A 26,156-nucleotide genomic window follows, 5' to 3' on the forward strand; every position below is an offset into this window, starting at 1 on the left:
TAGTATACATAGTATATACGTATGTAAATACCTTTCAAGATAATTTCTTCTCCGTCCAAAAATAATAAACATAAATTCATCGCATCAACCGACCGGTCTCCTTTCTCCTATCGTGAATTTCAAATTTATCCTAGGTTTAATATTTAATCACTTCTACTTAACTGTACAACATATTATTCGCAGGCTGTTTATTGTAAAAAAAAACGTATTTCAATTATATGAAACTCAACGGTCGTTCACATAAACAAAATAACTCTGTACACCTATTGCAGTGGTCGGAAAAACGTTACTTATTTTAATCAAATATTATATTGTGCGATTTAATAATATTCAAACAATTATAAATTCATAATGATTAATAGATTATACTTTTGTTAGTAAAATGGTCTGTCACTGAATGGCCTCTGTTTCTGTTAATTTGCCTTGCATATATATTATTTTTACTAAATATTTTTGTTTTGTGTAAATCCTTGAACGCTTTTATCAAATTTACCCAATGTGTTTTGTTATGGCGATTGTATTTATTGAGATTAAATAAATTTAACTGGTTTTGAAGTGAGTTAGGTTACGTTTATTTCTATCGAACCGTTCAAACCTGTAACTTTTACAAGTTAAAAAGAAAGACTAGTAAAATTAAACGATTGAGACTTAGTTTAAATCAACTAAACTGAATGAGTTAAAATCAATAATTCACTTCCCAGCCATGTGAAATAGTATGACTTACAGTTATTCTTGTTTCAAAATGATCACTAGATTATAATATTTTTATGCATAATAGAGATTTGTAAGTGCTGCTCACAAAATTTCAGTTTTGAAAAAAAATGTTTACGCTCGAGGCACGCAAGTATATAATATGAGAGTATATGGTCGTTTCTTTTTTAGCTCAGAATCCAAAATCAATAATCTGTAGATACACACCATTATGCACAACAATAATATAATATAATATTGGTGAAGAATACGCTCTCGTAAACCGATCGAATGCGAAACACCCTTTGTTTTTATTATTGTTATATTGAAATCCAATCTCTATACAACTATTCATATATAAGTATATAATATATTATATATTACCTATAGGCAGTACATAATAATAATTATAATGATACATACGTCATACACACATATATACACACATACATATTTATACTTGTAATTTTGACATCTACCGAGGTGAACAAAAAAATACGTTGACGGTTCGTATTATGCTGCACTATAATAGGTGAATACAAATATTGTATACATAATATAACACAAATAATATGCATATAACGTGCCCTTTAAGTGAATTGATTTTTTTTCGTAAATACATACACACATATAATATGTAGAATATTGTATGTTTATAATATTCGAATCGGAGGAAAAAAACATACACGATATTGCGCAAAGTCTATACCATTGTGTTCTCGTGAGATTTATAAAATTCGGTCGTCCTACCTATGGAAAAAAAAATGTTAATCAAATCCCTTACATACGTTTGTTATAATTAACCCTCGGTAACGTGCGCAGTAGGAGTACACATTTGCCCTAACAAAATATGATTTTACTTTCTTCTGAAATTCTCTGAGTATTTTATTTATTTATGTTTTGGTGGTCTACACTGAAAAGTAAACCAAAGTGCGTGATGACAATAGGCGGAGGGTATATCAAAAGAAATATTTTTTGGGGGGAATGGTGTGTGCCGTGTGTGGTATTGAAAAAAAAGAAAAACACTACTTACGTTATGTTAGAACGTCCAAAATAACCAATTAAATAAATGACTATACCTACATCCGTCATAATATGATAGTGGTACAATCGTCATATAATAAAATTGACTCTATGATTGTACGAATTTCGACAGTACACATATTATTTATGATGCGTTGGCATTTTGATAATTATTTTACATTTTGAGACAATAACTCGGGACACACAAAGAATTGTCAACAAGATCAAAGCCTAACATGATATTGGTTGAGGAAACGCGAATCAAAGTAAACGTAATCCTGAACTAAATAACAGGAAAATATTAATATTTATAATAAAGGAGATTCTTTTTAAAAATGTATATTGAACACTTCCTAAATAATTTAAGTATGTTATATAATTTCAAGTTAAATTTAAAAACGTAAAAATGTTTATTCAGTTTGATTAAAGAAGTATATACATATTTTTAATAAAAAGAATTTCTAAAATCTTCAATATAGGTATTTTATTAATAAAACCTTACATCTTAAGATTTATTACAGTTGTACAATTAATTTTAAAAGAAAGATCACTCTCAAAATAAATGACCAATATTTGATTGAATTTACCCTAACAATAATTTTAAGATCAATTAGATAATAAAAAAATGATACCGCGTGTAAAATATATAATACGACATTTATCAGTATTTAATAATGATAAGTGATAAATCGATTTTACTCCATTATATAAATGTGTTTAAATTTAACAGTAGTAGTTCAAGAATCATTAATAGTTTTAACTATACAGGAAGTCTTTGCATCATCAGCAATTAACAAAATTATTTTAGAACTATCCAAGACTAGAGGCAGATTAATAATAAATATTAAAATTAGTAGAAAGAAACAGTATATACAATCTAAACATTTGAAAATAAGGTCATATAAGTATACTAAAAATTGCAATGCTCAGAATTTAAATAAATTTGTTATTTAATTGAATAAAGACGGATGAAGCATGCTTGGCGAATCGCTCTGTTTAAAATTATACGCACGGTATAATAATAATAATAATAACGATAATAACTATTATACGGTAATAATATAAAATCCGAATACGTGGTCGAAAGTCAAGTCGCAACCAAGTCTATTCGTGCTTGATGCTGCTGCAGTGACGTCTAGTATAATAATACTATATATATATATATATAGTAAACTCGTAAGTCTCGGCAATCAACATCATTATATTACACACACAAAGTTCAATACGGTGCAGTGCTTTATTTTCTCGGCGACCAGGCCACATAATGTAATATAATAATAATAATAATATTATGACCGATCGACCGCAATATACTAGTATACTCGTATATATAATATAAATATAAACCTATAGCTTTTAAAATATTATATCATTATAATAGTTTATAACCAATAAAAATAATGAAAATAATATTCCGCGACTTCTCCAAAGCCGCAGCACGACCACTTCTCGTCCCTAGATCATCCACTGCAAGAAAACCCTTCAAATAACCACGGCACTCGAACTCCTAACCAACATGTATTCATGCTTACTGAGCGCATAATATACTATAGCCAAAAATACTTCTGAAAGTCATCTCTCTTCGACTGCAAATAAAAATAAATGTCGATTACACTTAAATTTTTACCCGTCTTTCAAGATCAATTTCAGAACAATTTCTAGGTCGGTGATATATTTTTATTTTTTTTTTTTTGATTCGTCTACGTCATCAAAGCTTTTAGAGTTTTAAACTTAGGTGTGTATAATAATAATGAGAATACAAATCGTAAAAAACGCGTTCGTTATTTTATTTTATCGAGTAGGTATAGTATCATATTATACCCATGCCACCGGTGTAGAAAATGGGAATCTACACTAATCCCATGACTAATTCAATTAAAACGTATAAAGGTATAGACTCCGAAACATCTAACAATATATTATATTATGATTGGACATTTTGTGACCTATTGTGCGTCCGTCAACTGCAGGTATAATAATATCCTTTATGATTTAATAAAAATAATAGTTTTCGACCGCCTACTACGATTATTCCAATACCAATATATCTAATGCAATTGATATAAAAAAAAAAACGATATCGTTACATAATGTTAAACTACTAGATGTATGTAATAATATGTATGTAAGTACTGCAGTACTATATATAAATATTATTTTTTTTAAATAAAAAAGTATTGTTAAGTTTTCTTTTAATAAAATACGTATACTATATAGGTATACAAAACGTCAAAACAATATTTATAGATATTATTAATAAGTAAATCGTACCTATATATTTATATACCAGATACACCTGTCATAAAAATAAATTTAATTCTTGGATAAAATGTTGAACATTTAATTGATTTTTTTTTTATTATTAAATTATGAACAAACGTAAGTTTACCGAACTAGTTTTAGTAGGTAGACTATAACCTTTTTCTCGTCTCATTAATGACATCTAATCTTACTTATAAAATTGGTCAGTTTATAGTTCAAATACATTGGCTTTTGTGCCAACTACCACATATAATATTATATATTTAAACATATAGGTATACACCAGGACAGAATATTATAGTTTACAATATTGTTATAAACACTAGCCGTATTAATAGTATAATAATGGTACATACGTTTTTTGTTTTCAGCCGATTTTAACGGCGAGTCGGACACGGAAAACAAGCAAAACGCCGCGGCCAGAGAATCTGATGCTTCATCCAACGTGTCGGACATCAAAATGGAGACGGGCACCGGGTCGTCGCTGAGCAATTACCGGTACAAGATCGACTACGGCACGGACTCGATGACCGTGACCACAACCGCGACCGCGGTCGACGACCAGCATCCACGGTCCGCTACCCCAAAGAGCGGCGGCGGCAGCCAGACGACCCTGCCCCGCGGAGGAGGTGGCATCCCTCTGGCCGGCCCGGTTCCAGTCGACCCACGGTACGCCACGGCCGCCGGATATCTGGGGCACCTGCACCCACACAACGTCATGCACCACCCTCTGGCCAACGGCACCGTCATCGGCGATTACGCGGACCCGCTCAACTATGTCAGATACACCAGCAACCATCTCGCCGTGAGTGCTCATATTATTATGTCCTACCCTGTGCATCATAACAATGCGTATAGATAACGCGAGTTCGTCTGTAGTGTGTACACTGACATCGATTCGGTTTTCACCACTGTCAAAAAAATCTCGAGGATAAGGTTATAGGTGGCATTTCGTCCAAGAAATTCCCCTCCCCCTAAAAGGGGTTTGCATATTAAGATTAAAATGTTTTCCTCAAATTAATAACGGGAAATTACATTTTTTTTTTGTTTTGCTTAGAAAAATACACAACGGGGCGATAATATCCCCATTTTTTAAATTATCGTTTATTATTTTTGTTTGTTTTTTCCCCGCGCGACGGTTTGTTCGTGGGTGTGACATTATAACCGAGAAATACACAAAGCGCTGTTTCCACTCCACTACGGGCGAATTGCCTATTTCGGTCGCGTTTGACCACAGAGCAAGGTACCTCCACCGACTTATACAGTTATCCACCGTGAACTGAGGTGGTACACTAAAACCCATGGGTTAAATTTAAATCTTGTTCTTTGGTTGAGCTGAACAAATGAATAAATGCCTAAAGGTCCCAGGGGGTGTCGGGCAAAGCATCCCTACCCCATATTAGCTCACCTTCGATGGTTTTAAAGTGGGCTTGTCACCCGTCTTTAACAAAATAAATTACTATTATACATAAGAAACAGTAAGGAAATTGTGCTAGTTAAAATTAAAAAGAAAATAACGGGTAATAGATATCAGATATGGTAGGTACGACAAACTAAGACAATAACATTATTTTATTTAAGATTTAAAATGGAAAAATTTAAATCTAATGACGGGAAGCTGTGTTAATTCTTTCTCATTTATTGGTATTCACTGTCGTGCAAAAATGGACAAAACACAAATTTGTTTAGTTGTTGGTGAGATGATGACATTTGTATGCGTGTGCGGTTATGAGGATATTATTGAAATGGCAATGCCGGGTAGCTATAATTACGTCACGATAGTATAATAATTAATAGTTAATAGAGACTAATATTCATTTACATATCTGCGCACGCCATCATTGACAAGGTAGTAAAATATAACATACCACATAAAACGCATGCCTTCTTTATTACCCGATCTTGTTGTAGAATGTAGTTGTACACCGAAGAGCTAAATTTATGACTTAAAATTTGGAAAAAATGTCCAAAATGGACATCATATACTGAAACAAGACAATTATTATTATTCCGTAGGTATAGTATAGCCGTGTACGTACAATATTTTATTCGGAAATACGCAGTTTTATTTTCGATATAGTATTTGATTTTTGTGCAGGAACATTTGTCTGGCGCCCCAACCTCCAAATTTCGGATTCAATTCCATAGCTTCGTTTGTGCTGATATTTTCTCGAATTTCATCTTTTTTTCTGCAATCCTTTGGGGAGTTACAAAGGACAATAATTGGGGGTGACAGCGATACGACTGGACCCCCAACTCCGAATTTTTGAATTTAAATTATCATCTGTGAAAGTTTGTGCTCGAGTCTTATTGTTTTGTGCTTCAACCCCTAATAAATTGCAAGGAATCTTTAGCGGGGGTGCCAACGGGGGACTGTCCCACCAGTTAGTTATTAATATAGTGATATTGTCGTCGTAGAGCATTTCATCATTAAACTAGCCTCGTTGTTCGTCCATGACCTATTCGTACATATTTTACCTATAAGTACCAGCTATGTACCGTTCCGCTAAAAAATTTAAAAAGAGATATTAAATCTACGACCGACATAATATTACAATAGGTGTATTATGATAATACCTTCAGTATTTTGCGAGCTTATTCTATCTCGCTGTCCGCAGACTTCCGCTCCAATATGTACGGCTGGACAATCGCCTTGCCAAGAAATTAGTTATTACCAGAGCTAATATCTCGTCCCGGAATTGATTATAGTATTATATAAAGTATATACTACTCATTAATTATTAAATATTAATAATCGTTTCGCGGCAATTAGGTATTAAACCGAATTAGTGGTTACCTATATTATAGTAAAGTAATATTATGTGGTCTGGCTATGATGGTCGCGTAATGAATTATGTATTATAGGTAATAAGCACCCATAATAGTAACGTTTCGACTTATTCGGAATGTGTAATTACCGCAAACGTAATAATTAAGCAGGCAAGTCTTCAACTTAAAATTAACAGCAATATAATATTGTGTACCTTCTGATGTATTTTGAAACAATAAATTAAGTACCAATAAAGCTTGACGGCTTATTCGAAATTACACGAGCACGTATTCGAGCGCCTAACACGCATCACGACCTCTACACGTATTATATTATTTAATATTTTATTATTATAATGCCTAACCACAATGCACATTTTGCTGTAAATTCGACTAATGAGGTTTTTTTTTTTAAATGTAAACCGTTTTGGGACGTGTGGCTTAGGCGCTTATCCCCTTTTAGTGCACCAATCTAATTGGGGCCCGTGTGTGCCAATAATCGAATTCTGTCTCGTTTTTAGAAATTATTATGGTGCATATAGCAGATGCTACTAGGTATCTATTTTATATGCAAAAACGCAAAGTTGGGCATTAACTGGTTAACAAAATATATAAAATAAGGTAAATATTAAAGTGGAGTACCATCGTTTGGTTTTTTTCGATTTTTACATAAATAGTTCAGTGATTTTTTTAAGATTTTCGATTTAAAGTTAAATAAATTATCTGTTTTAATAACTTAGTTTTTCCAATCAATTTGAAAATAATTAATAGTTAAAACCATGTTCATACCTACGTACTACTCACCAATTAGTTGATTACTTTTTATTTGTTGACGCTGTAAAAATGGTTTTACGAGTATATAAAAATAAACTAGTAATTGCTTAAACCATTAAAGCTAATGATCAATAAGAATAAGGAATAGTTTTTTTTTTTTAGAATTTTTGACAAAAATATGAAGTTATGATTATTAAATGTACACAATCAGTAATCACAACATGTGTGTCATAGGTGATAATTAAAAAAATAATTATAATAATTAACTGAGTTGCGTAAGCTTGTTATGTATATTAACTTCAAACTATTAGAGATAAATATTAAACTATTATGAAAATATGACACCATTGACACCTTAACGTTGACTCAATTCACCTAACTCGATTAAGTTTTTTTTTTAGTCATTAACCTAACCTAACTCTAACTCGCCCTTTTTTCTTTAATAATTAATTCTGCTTTTTCAAATTTTCAAATTTACTAAAGAACTATTTTTCCAAATATATAGATTTGTTTTCTCTCATTTCAGTACTGTTTAGTTGTATCTTATTGATACCAATTAATTTTTTTCAAATGAGAATCACACATTTTTCATGTAGATTGAATATGAGATGATATTTTTAAAATTGATGTATCTAAACAGAAGTTTGAACGAATAGTTTTATATTAAATATAAATGAATAGTGGAAGATATCGGGGGCTATGATTATTTGGTACTTATAGAAATTAACGAAAATCCTCAACATTTTATAATTTGTAAATATTGTCTGAGTGTAACAAAAAAATAATCTAGTATTAAATCTATCTTATATTTTTATTATAATCCTTCGTAAACACATTTTAATTACTCAGAAACTTGCAAATAGTGATTCAAATTTTGATTTCGATGCATCAACATATCCAAAATAATTATCTGCCCAACAATTTACATTAAAAAGGGTAAGTAATAAATTTTTGAAAATTATCCTTATATTCTATACAACTCCTTAAAAATACCAAAATCGGAAAACAAGAAAAAAAACATTATCAATGGGCAAAGTGTAGTTGGACATGCCTGAATCACTCTGTATAATAAGTATACATTTTGAGTTATTGTGACGAAGGGCGCTATGTATGATTGTCCATACTCTGGTTATAACAATATAACATATATTATGTAGTCCTAGCCCAACACGCAACATCGTTGTTTTATTATACATTTCGACATTTCGTACCTAAATAACAGAACCCCGACAATTAAGAACGTAAAATGAAATAAAATATGTAGATACACGTGTTTGAGTGCGTGTGCGCTTGTGCATGTGTGAGTGAGTGTGTGTTGTGTGTTTGCCGGTTTTGTTAACGAGTCTATACGGTCAAAACGCAGTCTCAGCTCGTATTGTGCTACGATTATAAACAGTATAATAATATAAAACGTACCTATAATGCAATATAACAATATAAATTATAATTATTAAGTAGCGAACATATTACTACCCACCGTTTTTTTGGAGAAGAGGTGTTTCCTGGTTTTCCCCCCATAGCCATATTTGACTAGGTACTTAAAAATCGCAGTAACTATATAATATTACATGTACCTATAATAACAATAACTAGTTCTAACAATTAATCAAGTTATGACATGTAGAGTGATTAACGAAACGTCAGCAGGGTTGAGAAATATTCGTTTCCACGTCACTTATAGGTTATTACAATGTACACACTCAACAGTCTACCACGACCATTAAGTTGTCTCCTATAGGTACTAAACATAGTCGAAGCGAAATGGGGTTAAGTCGCACTCATACTGTTTGTCCTGAAGGTTGGGTAACATTTATATTATTATAGGTGTAATTACGTAATATATTAAATTATTGTTCGTATAGGTAGTTGAAGTGATAACCAAAAATCGTTGACCACTGACTTTTTACGATCGTATTATTAATATATATTTAGGTCTGCGCAATCCGTATCGACAAGTATTTTTATTTTCATAGATTATTGGAATAATGTGGACACGGGTTTTAAACACAAAATGTGAATCATGTAACAATGAGTTTAAATTTGAAACTTGAAAATTTGCTTATTTTTATTTTTGGTCATTTTTTGGCGTTTTTAAATAACTTGTTTGTTCTTTTTGTTGCTTTAAGCCTTAAGGTATTTTTGACAGTTTGCATCAATCAACATTAATTCTTATTCATTCTTACTCCTTCAACTCCCCCACAAGGGACTCCCTAACATTATATTATAATATTATGCAACACTTTATGATAATTAAGGCATGTCATTCAAATACATTGTCTGCGTTTCTTCTTGTGATTGGGAACTTTTCTTCTTGAGTTATGTAATAATATTTTTGTCGCTTCACAATAGTTTGTAGTTTCAAAAAAAAATATTATTCGCACAGCATTGCTCTGAGTATTACGATTACTTTTCAAACACTGATAGAAAAAAAGACATGGTCCACTAGTCTGAACAGTTTCATAGGTATCCTTAATTTTTTACGGGGTAGGGGGAGGGGGTTAGCCTTAACCCCACCGCCATCCTGGATACGCTACTGGTCCTCTACGATGCAAATATCATACAATATGATATAATTGTGTTTGGTGATTTTTTAGAAAAATATACTTACTCGCACGTGCTCAGGCATTATCATAAATATGACCTCAATTTTTACTATTATTACGAGCTGTTTTTCTTCTTAATGTGCTTTATTAATTACGTCGTTACTCATCATATTTCTTGAACATTCTCGCACGTTTCTTGTCCGTCTAGGGAGAATACGGTTAGTGTTCAAACGTGTAGGACAACATGACGTACACACGCACACTTCTGCAGGACGACTCGGGCGGCCCAAATTCAGAACTCAGAAGTTCGCAGACGGTTGTAGGACTGCGCTGGTTATTGTCCGTTTGGTATCTAACTATTTCGAGAACTCGATAATTCTTTAATGGGGTGATTATGCTGTGAGAATAGTACGAGTCCATCTATATAGTTGGACCTAGGAAAAATGTGGGTTGTTTTGATTTAGAATTTTCGCTGTCAATATTAATGGTATAAATTCTTGGTGATTGCTATTGCCAACCTCGTAGGCGTCACGTAAAAACGAATAGGTATAGATAGGTACATATAATAAGACAATATTTTGTCTACACGCCCCCCTCCCACCACGTCCCGAAGACTGGACGCAATATTTAATCGTCGATTCGACAAAAAATAATGTAATTAAATAATGACGCGTGACGTCCACTTAATTAGTACTAAATAATAAGTATAGTGTGTGTATGTGTTTGTGTGTTGCGTAGGTGAGTAGGTTGGTTGTTTTATTGTTTTAAGGGTAGTTTTTTTGTCGAATACTAAAACCTATAAATAAGGCAGACGAAATTACACCTACCCTCTGACCAGTAGTGACCAGTGCAATGGTCCAATTAAAATTCTGTAAAAATAAATGTATTTAATTCGATTGACTTATTTTTAAGTAGGTAAACATACACCTGCAGCTATTACGTTATTAGTGCGGAAATAGTTTTTTGATAGAAACACGTCATAATAATAATAGAAATATTTCTTAAAATTGAACATTTATTTTGATTTGAAAAAAAAATAGACAATTTAAGTGTTATAGGGCACGTTATTATATACACCGGAATTTATTGAGTGTGGAAATACACCTACGGAAAACCATGTGATTACTCGTCGTTCTAGTAAAGTGGTTTTTGATGAAAAACACAAGTAACGCAATTTTTATCAAACTATATTTTCTAGTTAATGAGACTGGTCTATCCATAGTTTTCCGAAACAGTGCGTAACCACTATAAAGTTATAGTCGTGAAAAAATATGGAATAATAATTTTTTTTTAATAATAAATAACGACTATAATTCGAAACGAAGTTTTCAGTTACTAAAAAATATTAGTGAGTCTTTCTATTTAATAATCATTATGGTTTAGCTTTAAAATGGCACTATTGACTTGATATACGATATAGCAAAACCCGATCTGCGTAAACTGCATTGTTTGAATTAAATAAAAACCAACAGGCTATAATACAATAATAATATTATAAAGTAAGACCTCCCACTCTCGTGAGTTAATTTTTTGAATTGAATAGCACGTTTTAATTATGACGTTCGCTAATTTAGTCGAAAATCCCCTAACACCGCAACCGATGGACTGCAAATACATCATAAGAAATAATATTATTAGGCATGACGTACTAGGACCATGATCTGCGCTGAAATGTGTTTAACCTCACAGTTGAAATTGAATCGCCTTGAGATTTGTCGGGTTTAAATAAATAGACCAAGAGTACATTGCGCAGCTTCCAACCCAGGCCGAGCACAACCGCGGATATGGTCAAATTGACCGTTTGTACTTCGTAGAAAACGTTAATACATAGGTATGCCATCAAATAATAACATAATAATATTAATAACGTACACGATTCCAAACAAACTGTGAGAATTTATGGTTCGGACCTTCGGGACTGGAACTAGAGTGCAATTAATTAATAATAATACATCGAATTATTATCATTTTGTAACGTCGACGATTTAGTCGAATAATTCCAATGCGGAGTTTTTACGAACCGTGGACAAAATATTATATGATTATACTATCCATCACAATTGTGAAAAAAAAAACTATTAAACATGAGTAGTGTAATACATTTTAGTAATATACGATATATTTCGTATTTTCTACTTTCGAACAGTTTGATTCGATTTCTAGTCGTCATCCAAAAGGGTCTTTATTATGTATAATATATGTTGTAATCGAAAGTATTATAATATTATGATTATTATCAAAGGTTGACAATCCAGTTGTTTGAAATGAATTAACTTTAGTTAGTAACAATTATGTTGGTTGATATTGTTGATTCGACGTTATAAAGTTCAGTTATAACTAAGTTAATTGTTGACAAATAATTATTATTATAGTATATAAGTCTCTAAAAGTTTAAATTTAATACGGAGAAAAATATCGTTTAAACTTGTCTTATTTATTATGTGCATACATTTTGGTTTCTCGATACTACTACGACTGAAGTGGTTGTTTCCGCACGAAACCGTTTTTCTATATAATCTCATAACAGTTACACAAAAAAACTATGGAACTGACATGAGACCTGAACTTGTAAGTTACTTTGAACTAATATTTAAAATATACATTAAAGATTTTAAATTTAAACTTTTCTCCAAATATCGTTAATATGACCTACTTTGAACCCTCTTAAAAAGTGACTGTATGGTGAACTATTAATAACACAAGTCTTCTAAATTATTAATTACAGAAGTATTAATTGATTAATTTTTATTCAAAAACCATTACATGTGATGTGACAAAATAAAAAAAAAAACTCGTTTGTTAGTAAACTCTGTAAACTACGATTTACAATTAATGCACATACTTACTTTGATTATTATTGGACCTGTTAAATTTGATGTGTTACCAGAATGTTTGAAAAAATATAGACAAATTCTGAATTTAACTTGAACCAAAACGTTGTGATTTCTGTAATTATAATAAATCCGAACATTTGACAAGGTATTCTTTGAATTTAAAAATACTAGAGTTTGAAGGAATCTCCAATAATACAAAAAAAATACAGCACGATTTACAATATTAATATAGGTATAGGCAGACACAACAAAAATAGTGTTACACTGTTCAATAACAAGCGATGAAAGAATAATGAACCAGTGCTAATTTTTCATGACGACTTTTTTAGCATCTCCACTCAACAAACCCCTATATTCAAAAAATTCCCTGTAGTATAAATAATAAAAAATAATCAAATTAATGTGTCCAAATGTTGTTTTACTACCCATTCCCGTATTTGACATGGCAGCTTTTGGTGGTGTCGTATGAATAGTTAATAACTATAAATAAGCTTCCTCAATTCTCAGAAACATGTGAAACTATTTTTACAAAGTATAAAACCAATAACAATAATTGACTTGTTGTTTGAACATATTATGTTACGTTTGAAAAATAACCGAATAAGAAAATGTAATAATAAAAAATACCAGAATATAATATGTAGTGATGGTATTATAGCAAGCTACAAGAAAAGGTGGAAACCACCTTCAAAGATGAGTATTGGAGCAAACACACAAAATGCCAATGTAAAATCAATAAATTATCTCCCTCTAAGACATTTTTAGACATTGAAAGTGGAATACAATATTATTATTATCGTTATTATTTGAGTTTATGACGGTACCTAACACTTTAAATTTAAGAGAACTAAGTGAATAGTTCAAACCGTTATGATGATAATATGTTTTAAGTGAGTTGATAGAAAACTATATAAATAGCTTTACATATAGAAACCGACAATTCACTTACAGTCTTAAGTTGAGTTAATTTTCTTCTTCATATATTTTTTATTAATACGTGAAAAACAGCCAAAACAACTCTGAGACCACGATGACCTCTCGACAATTCCTTCGAAATAGAGCTGCTTCGCAGTTGCCCCTCAGTGATCGTACTCGGTCGGTCCCATCGGTCCCATCCCATTTTTCAGACAACGACCTTCTTGGAAATGGCTCTGTGACATTTCCAGTTATTTATTTTTATTATTATTGCGTGACGTATCGTCCGCAATCCGTTCTCATTAAATCTCTAACGAGATCATAACACGTGTGACGCATTATTATGAGCATAATAATATTAATAGTACGATATAATTGATATTATAATATACATGATTTATCAGCAACTAAATTATAATACTCGCTTCGAATAACGCGATTTTCTGCGTGTGCTCGTGACGTGTGTTTGGGTAACGTTATATCAAATTTCGCAGTGAAACAATAATAAAATTATTCAAAAACGCTGCAGGTATCGCGATGAGGATTTTCATTAAAAACGAAAAAAAAACTACTATAATATAGTCTACTTATCTGTAAGTCGTGCACAGTGGTCGGAAATACAATTTTAGGAGGACAAAATGGAAAAATAAAAAGATTAAAAATTAGATTTTTTGCACTTGATATTATATCAGTAGGTAGTACACTATAATATTATAGAATAACACTTAATGGCCTCTGGATTGTCAAAGCAAAGTTTAACCACTTTAAAACGTAATAACTATAAAACCTTAGAGACAAAATGTGCCTATAATATACGACGGCTGATTAAGAATATAAATTAGTTTATTCATCGACTGTGTTCCGACCATCAGAGTCTCCGTACAATTTTATAAAAGTTAAATTGAATTATTATTTTAAAATTGACGTCAATATAAACTGTACTTTTAATTTCAATTCATACATATTTTTCTATACTATATAAGAGTTGGGCGAAAACAGTGACGAAGACAATGATTCCGAAAATAAAATAATTACAAATTATCCATTAATTGCAATAATTTTAATAATTAAAATTAAATTTCTTTCATTCTTTCATAGTACATGTCATCATATTTAAAACTTTATAATTGTTTTAATTTGAACTAAACAACATTGGGAACACATATTGTAAATAAAATAATTTAAGTAAGTAGGTACCTATCTAATTTTAATAGTCTAATCTAATCTGCAGATGTGCAAGATAATATGATATTTTCAGTCATTATCAAAATATACTTTTACTCGTAGTTCCTAAATGTTTTCAAATATTCTTAAGAATACCTTTCAATGAAACTATTGCTTTTTCTGGCAAAAACTATATGCATCGTAGATTATGACACAAATCCTCTAAAGGATATACATTAAAATATCGTTAAACGTTTTTTGTTTCATTGACGGTAAACACAAAATATGATACCTAAGTGATATTTTAACCGAGAATACAAAGATATATATATGCTTGTACTCGGTAATTCTGTATATAGTGTTGTTCCTAACACTGGCTCTATTACACAAAATTTGAATTAAAAGTTTTGGGTGAATATAACTTCGCGACAATCCGACTCTTAGTTGCACTAAATGCGTGTGGTGTCTATTATATTATTATTATGAGTACATCGCGGGCGTTTCGGGACCATTCTAAAGTACCGAGGCTGAAAGTTTTCGAACTTTATCGGTGCTCCAAACATAACATTGCATTCATAATTTGTTTTCTTTGTTTTAAATAGTAACTGTAAATAACATATTGTGATATCGGTAAAAGTATGCTTTAACGCATTTCTAAGAATATAAATTATAAATAAAACTCTAATAATAATAATACGTTATACTTACCAATAATATACCATCGCGGTATTGTTTAAAGTACCTACTCTGTGTCATATTATATTTGGTTAGGCATCCCGCTTGATTTTTTCTCAAAATAATGTTGTCTCTCCTTGTCTCTAAGCGTTTAAAGACTTGTATCTAACATTATTAATACTTATAGTGTATATTATATGGAATCAATCGGTCAACATAAATGTAACCGGAAAAATGATGTTCCTCTGAACAATGTTACGGTCACGTCGAGCAGAATCCACTGTAAATATCGTAAATAAATATATTCACGGCATATTATACGAAAAACGGTCGCGTACACACACCCTCACTAGATATTATATTTACATAATGTGGTATATACCCGGTATTAGTGAATTACCGGCTATATAGCAACGTTTTTTTTACGAGTTATATGTATAATGTATATGTTTTAATAGCAAAGTTCGCCGCCGCGTAATACAGCCTCAGTGCGTTTAATTAATACAGTATACAGGATGATTCATCAAGCACGCTCGTGTCCATTTTTTGTTGAAAATACAGAATATACATCATAATATTGTGTCTAAATCGAAATTCGACCAAGTAGTTTCTGAGTTATTGAAGTGTTTTTACTGAGGACTTGGTATATGGTCTTCGAAAATGGTAATGGTATGTAGTGATTACTATGATTAGATTATTATGTTCGGACAATAAATATCTATAAACTATAAAATGTTGATAGATAAGTGATGATGAGTGATTAATATAAATTACTCAAGTTTCAAAAACCACAATACCCTAGTAAAACCTTCCAAACTCTTTATCATTGTAGACCAATATAAATTATCCCTGATAGGTGCACAAAGTCAAATAACTCAAAAACAATACTCGTCCAAATTTCGATTTCGAATTCATTCGATTTTCAATAACAATTAACAATCTACAACATGTCCAGTAAAATATGAGCATATCTATAAATTTGAAAAAACAAGTTATTACGTGTCAACGGACGATACACAGAGGAGCTGCTGCTCGCAGTGAATCCACCCTGTATACCTTGACCTGCCTCGGTTGAAAGCCAACAAGAAAGCCAAAATCGCATTTCGGTGACGATATTATAATAATAATATGTGTATATTATACTAATCGCTGACGATGATCCAGCCGCACACGTCCCATACCGCGCCGTGCGAATAATATAGTATGGGTTTCAACATTTTTTGCAGTCCCGTCCCGGGCCGAAGTCCGCTTGTGACGTGCGGGGTTTTTTATTTTGTTTTTTGGTTTTTTTTTTTCGAATCAAAAAATCGCACCCCCGCACCACACACCCTCGTACACCGCCGTCAACCCGTTATTAATTCGTACACTCGACGCGTAGACCACCCCACGCACGCACCCACACGCACCCACGCACGCACGTGGGTACATCGCGTGCACATTACATACATAATATTACGTGTGTGTGGGATACGACGACCCTCGACCAGGTCACCGAGCGATTCCCCCGGTGGTTTACGGCCCTGTAATCCTCCCGGTGGTTGTCCGCTACGTACAGTTCGCAGGCCGTGAGCGTATTTTTTCCATACGATTTACTCGCGTTTACCTGTGCAGCCGCATACAGGGCGATTCGCAGCCTCGACACCGGTCGTTCAATCCTCCGCAGACTGTGGTCGTGATTTTCGTCCAGACGATCGCAACGGTACACTGCACCTGGGGATTTAGGTCTTACAATATAATAATACGAAGTACGTCTTTAAAGACACCGCGAGTGTTTTCGGAAGTCTGCTCCGGGCTTTTTTGACGCCAAATTGTGCACAACAGCGCGTGTCCTGAGAACAGTGCGGCGAGACGGACTACTGTTTGTACTATAAGAGTATTACGTATTGTAAACACGAATGTGTGTATTCATTTTTTTATTTCTTGAAGATGTCCATTCGCTCCACACGTTGGTACAAGGGAAATCTACTGTTAAACTTTAATCACCTATGTATACAGTGGAACTTCCCCCAAATGGACACCTCTAAATGGCGGACATATTTTCGGGATCAAACTACAAACTGTAGACAAATAAAACCCTCATAATAGCGGACAACCATCCGAACAACGGACGAAATCCCAATGTCTGAGGGCATCCGGTGTTTAGAGCAGGTTTCACTGCATTATAATAATATATAATATAGAAATAGGTACTTATAACGATGAAGGATGAAATTCGGTTGACCAATCACGCTCGGCGAATCACAGCCTGTACGTTTCATTATTAATAATTATTCGGGTCCGGTCCAGCGGTAGGTTGGCACAGTATATATTATGCATATTATTATAAAATGTACTATATTATGTAGACAAAATAGGTATATAAACAGAGGTGCGTTCACCTCCGAAATTCTGCACGTCTGCGGCGCATCGAGTTCGTCTTACATTATAATATTAAATACTCCCCCGCGCACCGATTGCCCGTCGGCTAACGGAGCAACGCGCACAAAATCTTTGGACAATTCTTTATCGTCTGTTTTCACATTATGATATTTTAAACTATTCAAAGTTATTTTAGGTTATAGGTAGATGTCATTGAACTCGGAACTTAATGCAACCTGTCCAATTAATAATTTTCTTTAAAAATTTGAGCATTTTTTTTTTTTACTCGCAATTTTCATAAATACAAATATTTTAATATTTTATCATTCTTTTAATTCCTAAATATTTATTAATAAAAAACTGGAAATTGTATGTCATCCTTCAAGGGTTTGAAAACGCAATAATATGCATATTAACTTAGTGAAAACTCTCAGACAGATATAGGTACATTAATGTATTTATTTATTTTTTATTACCAAGTTTTCAAATAATTGTATTATAAACAACTTATCATTAATCTTAAAATATGCTGTAGAAAATGATAAAATTAAGAAATATGTTCTTAAAACTACAAAATCACTAAACATACCTAAATATGCACTATAAACGTTTAATATATTTTTCGTAGTGTCGTGAAATTAATTTCAAGCTTTTAGATACTATTAGCAAAAAAATTTAATAGTCCAAAAAAAATTCGCAACAACATTCGAGCACATTTTTAGCTGATTCTAAAATTCCTGAGATTCAATCCGAAATTAACTGCAATAGGCTGCAATAGGAAAACAGTTCTCCTTCCGACTCGAATATAGAAAAACTAAAAACGTTAAACAATTAATTAAAATATTAGATAAGTATTTAGGTTATTTGAATAATTCGTGTACAGAATATAATTTCTTCGAGATGCCATGATAATATTATATATCGTTTCGAATTTATGAAGCAATATAGCAGCAGATGTTAGTTTATAACTGCTATAGCAGTTAATTGAAATTATTATGAAATTATGTTAAATATTTTGAAAACTCAATTAGACTATTCCGTGTAATTGAACAAAAAACTCGAAAAATAATCAAAGTGTTTACAAACCTATGTAATGGTTTAAAATTATGTGTCTATACATACAAGGCGTGCAGGCTCCTTTGAAGTTTAAAAGGCAAATAAACTCACTTTTTGAAAAGTATATTATAGTGTTTTTGAAATATTGTTTTTTACATAATTTGAAGCTTTGAAGTGTTTGCAAAAGTTTAGATGAGCGAAATAGTGGACTGATATTCTGTGGGGTACCCGCACTACCATTTCACTTTGCTCGTCAAAACTTTAAATAGGTACCTACTTATAGCATATAGGTAAGTTAAAAGTTAAAACTAATTAACTAGGTACTTTTACGAAATTCAATTTTCATGACGTATTGAAATTATCCTTCAAAATATAAAATTAAAATTGTACGACGTCGTTGAAAAAGGGTGAAAACGACTTATAATAAAATAATAGCAATCGCTGCAATAACAATAGATATTACATTAAATTTGTTACTAAAATATTGCTATGAAAGTGTCTATCTAATAACTTACAAGTTACAAGTATGTAAAAAAAATATTACTTCAAAAACGTTAAGTTTTCCCAAAAGTGATAATGGTTTATCTTTGAAAGAATCACACGAAAAAAAATTGGGCTGTTCAGTTACGTATACCAATCATAATATAATATATAGCTGTCACTGCCGGTGGAGTTTGGTCACATTGGGTCTTGATCAAATCTCAATTATTTAGAATAAAATATAAGTATTATATTCAGACCGTAATGACGTGTACAATATTACAGTAACAACAATACTAGTTTACTCTTTTTTACTCGGGTAGCGTGATTTGTTTTTTTTTTTATATTATTGTAACTTGTCGTGGGAAAATTTGTGGCACTGCGCAGCCTTTTCTACTCTAAAGCGACGTGTTGTCCGATACAAACTGACACCACTAACTGATAGGCATCCTGTAATATTATATGACATATAATGTAACAAAAGTCGTTTTGCCGAAACTTTAGAAATTGTTTTGGTTTTTTTTTTTAGAAAGCACGTCTGGCCCCCACCACCGCCTTAATAACACATAAAATGGTCATAGGTCGGGGGCACACGAGAAGCTTAATACTAACAGCCCAAAATGGAGACCGAGCGGGTTGAGTCCACGTGCGTGAAATTAAATATTTGGATTGGTGTGTTTATAATGCGATATTTCATGTGGCCATGTAGGTACCTACCCTATATTATGATATTAATAAAAAAACTCGGTGCGCGAGCTTTATTAACGTTTGTTGTACACGATATTTTAAACGATACACATTATGATAATATAATTTCGCGTAATTACGAAGGGTTGAAAAAACACAGGGAAAAGTATACATACATATTATCGGAGAATATAAAAAACTAGAACAATAAAATTAAAAGTTTACGTCAGGCCGCGCTTTACATATATAAATACAGGGTGCCTATAATATGATCAGTTCTATGTACAAGGTGCGATTCATTTGAAAGCAATCACTCGTTGTATCGATATTTACCTAGGTAAGTATTACCGTTTTTGGAAAAAATATTTTTTTTTTCTGTCATTACAAGACATTATTTTTCACAATATTTTTTGTCATTTGTCATTTTTTAATTTATTTACTTTTTCGATCGACTACCTATAGCAGCGTACTATTTTTATTTCATATTCCAGAGAAGAATATTTTTCTGACAATTTCAATTGTATACAAATTGAATTTCAAACCATAATAATACTTAATAAGTTATAATAAGTTTTCTGAGAGCAGTATAGAAGACATTTTTTCGGCTTACTATGCCACTCCACTTCACTCGTCAGCACTGTACTTTAAATACTCGTATTAAAACATTAAGTTATTGAAGCGACTGGTTTTAAATGCCATTTATTAAATCGGAATTCACAGAACCAGGCTCTGGTTTGGAATGATATGAGAATTGTATGCTGTAGCTCAAAAAATAAATAACTTATAAATTAAATACCTAAAATAATAGTATACTCTTTTGCTTCAGAAGTGATGTATTGTAAATTGTATTAGGTTCGCGGTATAGGTACCTCCTCTACGTAAGTCGGTCGCTGCAAATTACTTTCCTCCTGTTTGATATAATATTATTTTAATAAAATACTATTATAGGAATTCGTCTGGAAATGTCTGATGAGATGCTCTATACAGTAATAGCATAGCATTTTTAGGAATCATCGATTTAATATCAATCCGGTTAATATACCTACGCGGTTCAAAGTATTTTTAAGTACGGCGACCATGTCTTCAAAGAGACGTCTGAAAGGTGAAACAATTTGAATTTTCGTTATCGCGTGTTTTAACCTGCGTCGCAAAAGTCGTACGTCGAATTCTAAATATTGGACGTGTTTATTCCTTCAAGCATCCGAGGATCGAGGGCGGTAGGCACAGGACGCATAACATAACAGGTATATACAGTAAGTGTAGTCGTGTTCAAGTCTAAACAGTAGTTGCGGCTGGAGCAGAAAGAGTCGATGGGGAATAGATAGGTACAGAGCCGTCCAAAGTGGGGGGGGGGCTCAATGTTTACGAGGACAAACGCGGTGTGACACCCTATTATGTAAGTATGTATTGTTTTCAAAGGTCACGTTTTCGCGGGTCCCTTGACATTTGTCGTTATAATATATACATATTATTATGAATTATCCCGCGATGTTATTCACGTCATAACGTGCTCCTGAGCTTCTCGGCGATTTCGACTGAGCATAAAGCGGTCCCATCGTAGGCGATTCCTGATGTAATACAATTATTATATCATTATAATTCGATATAGTTAATGTAGACAGCAAAATGTATGACGATTGACGACCACACACAACTGTACAGTAAGACGTACACTATTATGACTGAAAGCTGCTTTTAATTTCTCCAATTTTCTAATAAATCACTTAACTTCGATTTTTTTCTGATCTGTAGGTTAGATTGCAAACCGCACTGCACATTAATTAATTTAATTGCAAAATAGGTATCTATAAAATTTGTTCGTATTAGTACATTTTATAAATATCGTTTTAAGGACATTTACCGGATTTGCCTACGTGAACATTTTTGTGAGTCTTAGTTAACGATAAAATGTATTATTATGTAATTATTAGAATATGTAGGAATTTTTAAAAATATAACTGTACATACATTCTGCATGGCTGTTTAACTATTTAATCATAGTTAGTGTACTCATTAAGCAGAAATTATGAATAATATTTGTTATTTTTATTAACCAACGAGTGATATTTTTATATAGGAGACAATAGCGATTTTGATAAGACGGGGGGGGGGGAGTCGAGCTTATTACCACGAAACAAAAAAAACAACCAACAAAAATTGATTTCTACACCTTGCCGAAGTCTATCCGAGCGTAAATACCTTTTTATTATTATTATTATATATTTTTAAACTTTAATAATATTTACTGACCCTCATCAATACCTCCACTGATTCGAGACCTTCAAAAATAAAACACACAAATTATTATTTGTTTCCTTTACTCGATAGAATTATATTACTGTATTAGCTGCTTTCTTACTTTGATTAAAATCTGAAAATCCGAACAGAATAATTTAACGTCTAAGCCGTTCAGCCATGCAGGCAAACCGATGGACTGGAATCTGTAGGAACGTGATCGCCACAGTCATCCATAAATTGTTTGTTAAAATCGTTTCGCTTGGCGAGCAAGAACCGCTCGGACCATAGGTTACCCTGGTTAAGTAATCAACATTTTTCAACAAAAATAGTGAAGAACTTTGACTGTACGATATCATTTTTATTTTTTCGATATCACTTTATTAATAATACTCAGTACGTAATAAATCAACATTGTTTTAAAATCGGGTTTTTTATGTTTTTCAAACTTAATAACCCTTCTGCATAGAAAAAATTATAAACATTATTATACGAACTGCAAAGTTATAATTTTTTTATGGTTGAGAGGTAGATTAGGTCACCTATGTATTTCATACATTTATAATTTAATGTTTAACGCATTTTTTCCACGTCAAACAGTATGAATATAACTGCAACTGTACTGAAACGAAACCACTTGTTATTTAAACATAATTAAACTATCATTTTTTTTTTAAATTACATTCAAATTTTCTTTATTGAACCCCTTAAGTTGAATTCTCTTAACAACCAACGTGTTAAGGCCCTTCTATTAATATCCGATAAGGTTACGTTAGTAAAATACGAGTTTGGTTTAAAAAAAAACTCGCACAACACAGACTTTGTGGTGGCTGCTGACACGGTGAGAGACATAATAGTAATAATATTATGACATAATATATTACTATGCGAGTCGAACCACTCGTGGCATTTTGATTAAAGATTTCATAATTCATAACACTAAAGCAACGCATATAGTCGTGTAAGGATTACCGCAGGATGCGATGGCAGATGAACCCGATCGTTTTCGGCAAGCGTATACCTAAGTATAAATAATTAGAATTAAGGACAACATGAAAATTCCCTCCGAAACGTAATAATATACAGTATTATAGGACAACCCCCTCAGGGTAAAATGACTTTGAGTGACAAAAATCATGATTTATAGGTGATAGTATAATAATTGTATTTTAATAATCAATAAAGATTAAAGCCACAATTGATTTTTATAACTGAAAAATTTTAATAATTTTGTTTACACTTTAAATACTATTATTATGATAGATTTATAATATTTATTTGTAGGTATTATTGAAAAATGGGGACCTACCCTTTTACAAAATGTAAAAAAAAAATAAGCGTTCAGACTAATGACACAAGTTCTTACTATACAGTGGACATATTATAATGCATCTTTATAAAAATAGATAATGTTACATTTTTTAAATTTTTTTTTATATTTTTACTTGAACTGGGGGAGGAAGTGGCGCATAGTGGGACAAAGCTCTACTGTATTTTTTTTTTTTTTTGTTGAGTACCACAACTATTAATTTTTACTTGAACGTGGGCATGACGAGCTAATGCCCGAAATAATTTTTATTAAAATCTGGATTTAAATTGTTGTTTATCATATTATATCTACTTATTGGTAATGAATTTTAAAATTCTGAATATCAAAAATATTTTTGTTATTAACTTGTTGTATTTTCTATGGTTTAGTCTACCTTGATATTTGTATCATAGTTTGTTTAGTTTGTTTATATTACCTACCTATATCACGCTTCACTACGCTTGTTCTTTTCCTAGTTCAGTAGTGCACAGATTTGTTCAATAAACTATTTTATCATCAATAATTATCTGTGGACAATAGATAGTGTTAACAAGAGACATATATACGTCTGAACCACGTATAACTATAACCCTATTTCCTAATGGCATTTATAAATATCACTATCAAAATGGGAATTAAAATATTATTTTTTAAAAAATGTATTTTTTGACTGAATAAATGAAATATAACTGGGAAAAATTGTGTGAATATAAATCCACATTCACTTACATGTTACATATATATATATGATATTTTGAATAAAATAAACCTAAAATGCTTTAACTAAGCTGAAACGTAGTATTTAATATTTAGGAACAGAAGAGGGGGCGAAACCTCCTACGGGTCTGTGTTAAATAATAATGCACTTGGAACGCAGCTTTTAAAAAGTTGGATTGAGCTCCTCCACTTAATTTTTCACAATTCGAGCACTGATTTTTACTGTTACAACAATAACGATCAAAATATATGGAATAATACAAAATTAAATCTCATGGGTACACAGATTAAAACGGCACGATTGACTTGAGGAATTAGCAGCCCACCGAAGAGTCACTTATCGACGTCTTATAAATGTAAATTAACAATTTACCGACATAAAGTCATAGCGATCGTAAGGCGTACTGTGTTATTTATCACGCAATATACCTAGCTGAAAATTAATTACATACGGGTAGTACTTAAAAACAAATATATATATTGGCAGTGTTAGAATAATAATAATATATTTACGGTGGATAATAATTTTCTGGTAGGTAGCGTACAATACGATTACCTATGCATGATATTAATCTCTAAATAATATTATTTCGGTTGTGTGTTATACGCCCGCGCACAGGAAAGGATAAATGGCCCGAACGGATTCTAATTTCCGAGCTCGAAAATTAATTGCGAAATTTCATTATTTACGGAAGAATTACACGCTCCCCTGCCCGCCGCCGCCCATTTCGCCGAAATATATTATACAACGGCCATAGAATCTACACACAGGACGTGTGCGGAAGAGATGAATGTTTTTTTGGTCGATCGAATCGATTATACTTATAAAACTGCATTCGTTTCCCACATGGCGAGTATTCTCTATCGGTGTGAACGTCATAGTTTAGGTACCTATGAATTGTGTTATCTCGTGAAATCTAGGTAGGTGGTATCTGGTATACTTTATAAAATCTATATACCTACGCTAACCGAATAAAAATGATTAACCGTATCATGACTTTTGCGATTTATCCAAATATTTTACAAAATTCGCCCAATTGTTTACAAAATATATACCAGGCTCGTTGGATGTATAGTTGGGATAAAATTAAATGTCCGCGGTGAGTGAACTATGATCGATGTCGTTTTCGTTATGGTCAACAGGTATAACAATTGCTTGGGCAAAGCGTTAAGTACCGACGTCCCGGTAACATGTGCAGTATCTATCCGTCAGCCAAAAAATTTAGTTGTGACTTGCGAAACATGAACTCAAGACTAAGTTTATTTATAATACCATCATGTCACATTAAAGTATCAAACACAGTCTCATAGAGCGTGCAATAAAATAGGTAGTTGGTTACGTGTAAACGATTTTGTATTTTTACCCTTGCTATACATATAGGTAATAGCAGATAGCTGCAGTTTGCCTACCTACCTACCTACCAATTGAATAGTTAAAAAAAAAATCATTTAGGTACTCGTGAAAATAATATAGGTAATAATATGTTTGAGACGCGATGAGTGCCTTCTGCTCTTATTTTCAACGCCTTTATGAAACGATAACAATACATAGTGTTTTCAAATACTTAAAAAAATTTTTTTTTTAATGTATAAATGTTGTACTCAATTGAACGCATTTTCCGAGAGCATCCGTTCCGCGGCACTGTCTGCTCGCGTACCTATATA

The 26,156-nt window shown here is 32.1% G+C and overlaps 1 protein-coding gene across 1 annotated transcript in view; it reads left to right on the forward strand.

Moving 5' to 3' along the window:
• The window catches only part of LOC111030944 (irregular chiasm C-roughest protein), a 196,604-nt gene that overhangs the window by 153,410 nt on the left and 17,038 nt on the right, over positions 1-26,156 (forward strand). The window contains exon 9 of the mRNA XM_022310686.1: positions 4,347-4,780. Coding sequence (XP_022166378.1) covers positions 4,347-4,780 — 434 coding nt within the window. The remainder of the gene's footprint in view (positions 1-4,346; positions 4,781-26,156) is intronic.

This window comes from Myzus persicae, unplaced genomic scaffold (genome assembly GCF_001856785.1).
Source record: "Myzus persicae strain clone G006 unplaced genomic scaffold, MPER_G0061.0, whole genome shotgun sequence".
Lineage (NCBI taxonomy): Eukaryota > Metazoa > Arthropoda > Insecta > Hemiptera > Aphididae > Myzus > Myzus persicae.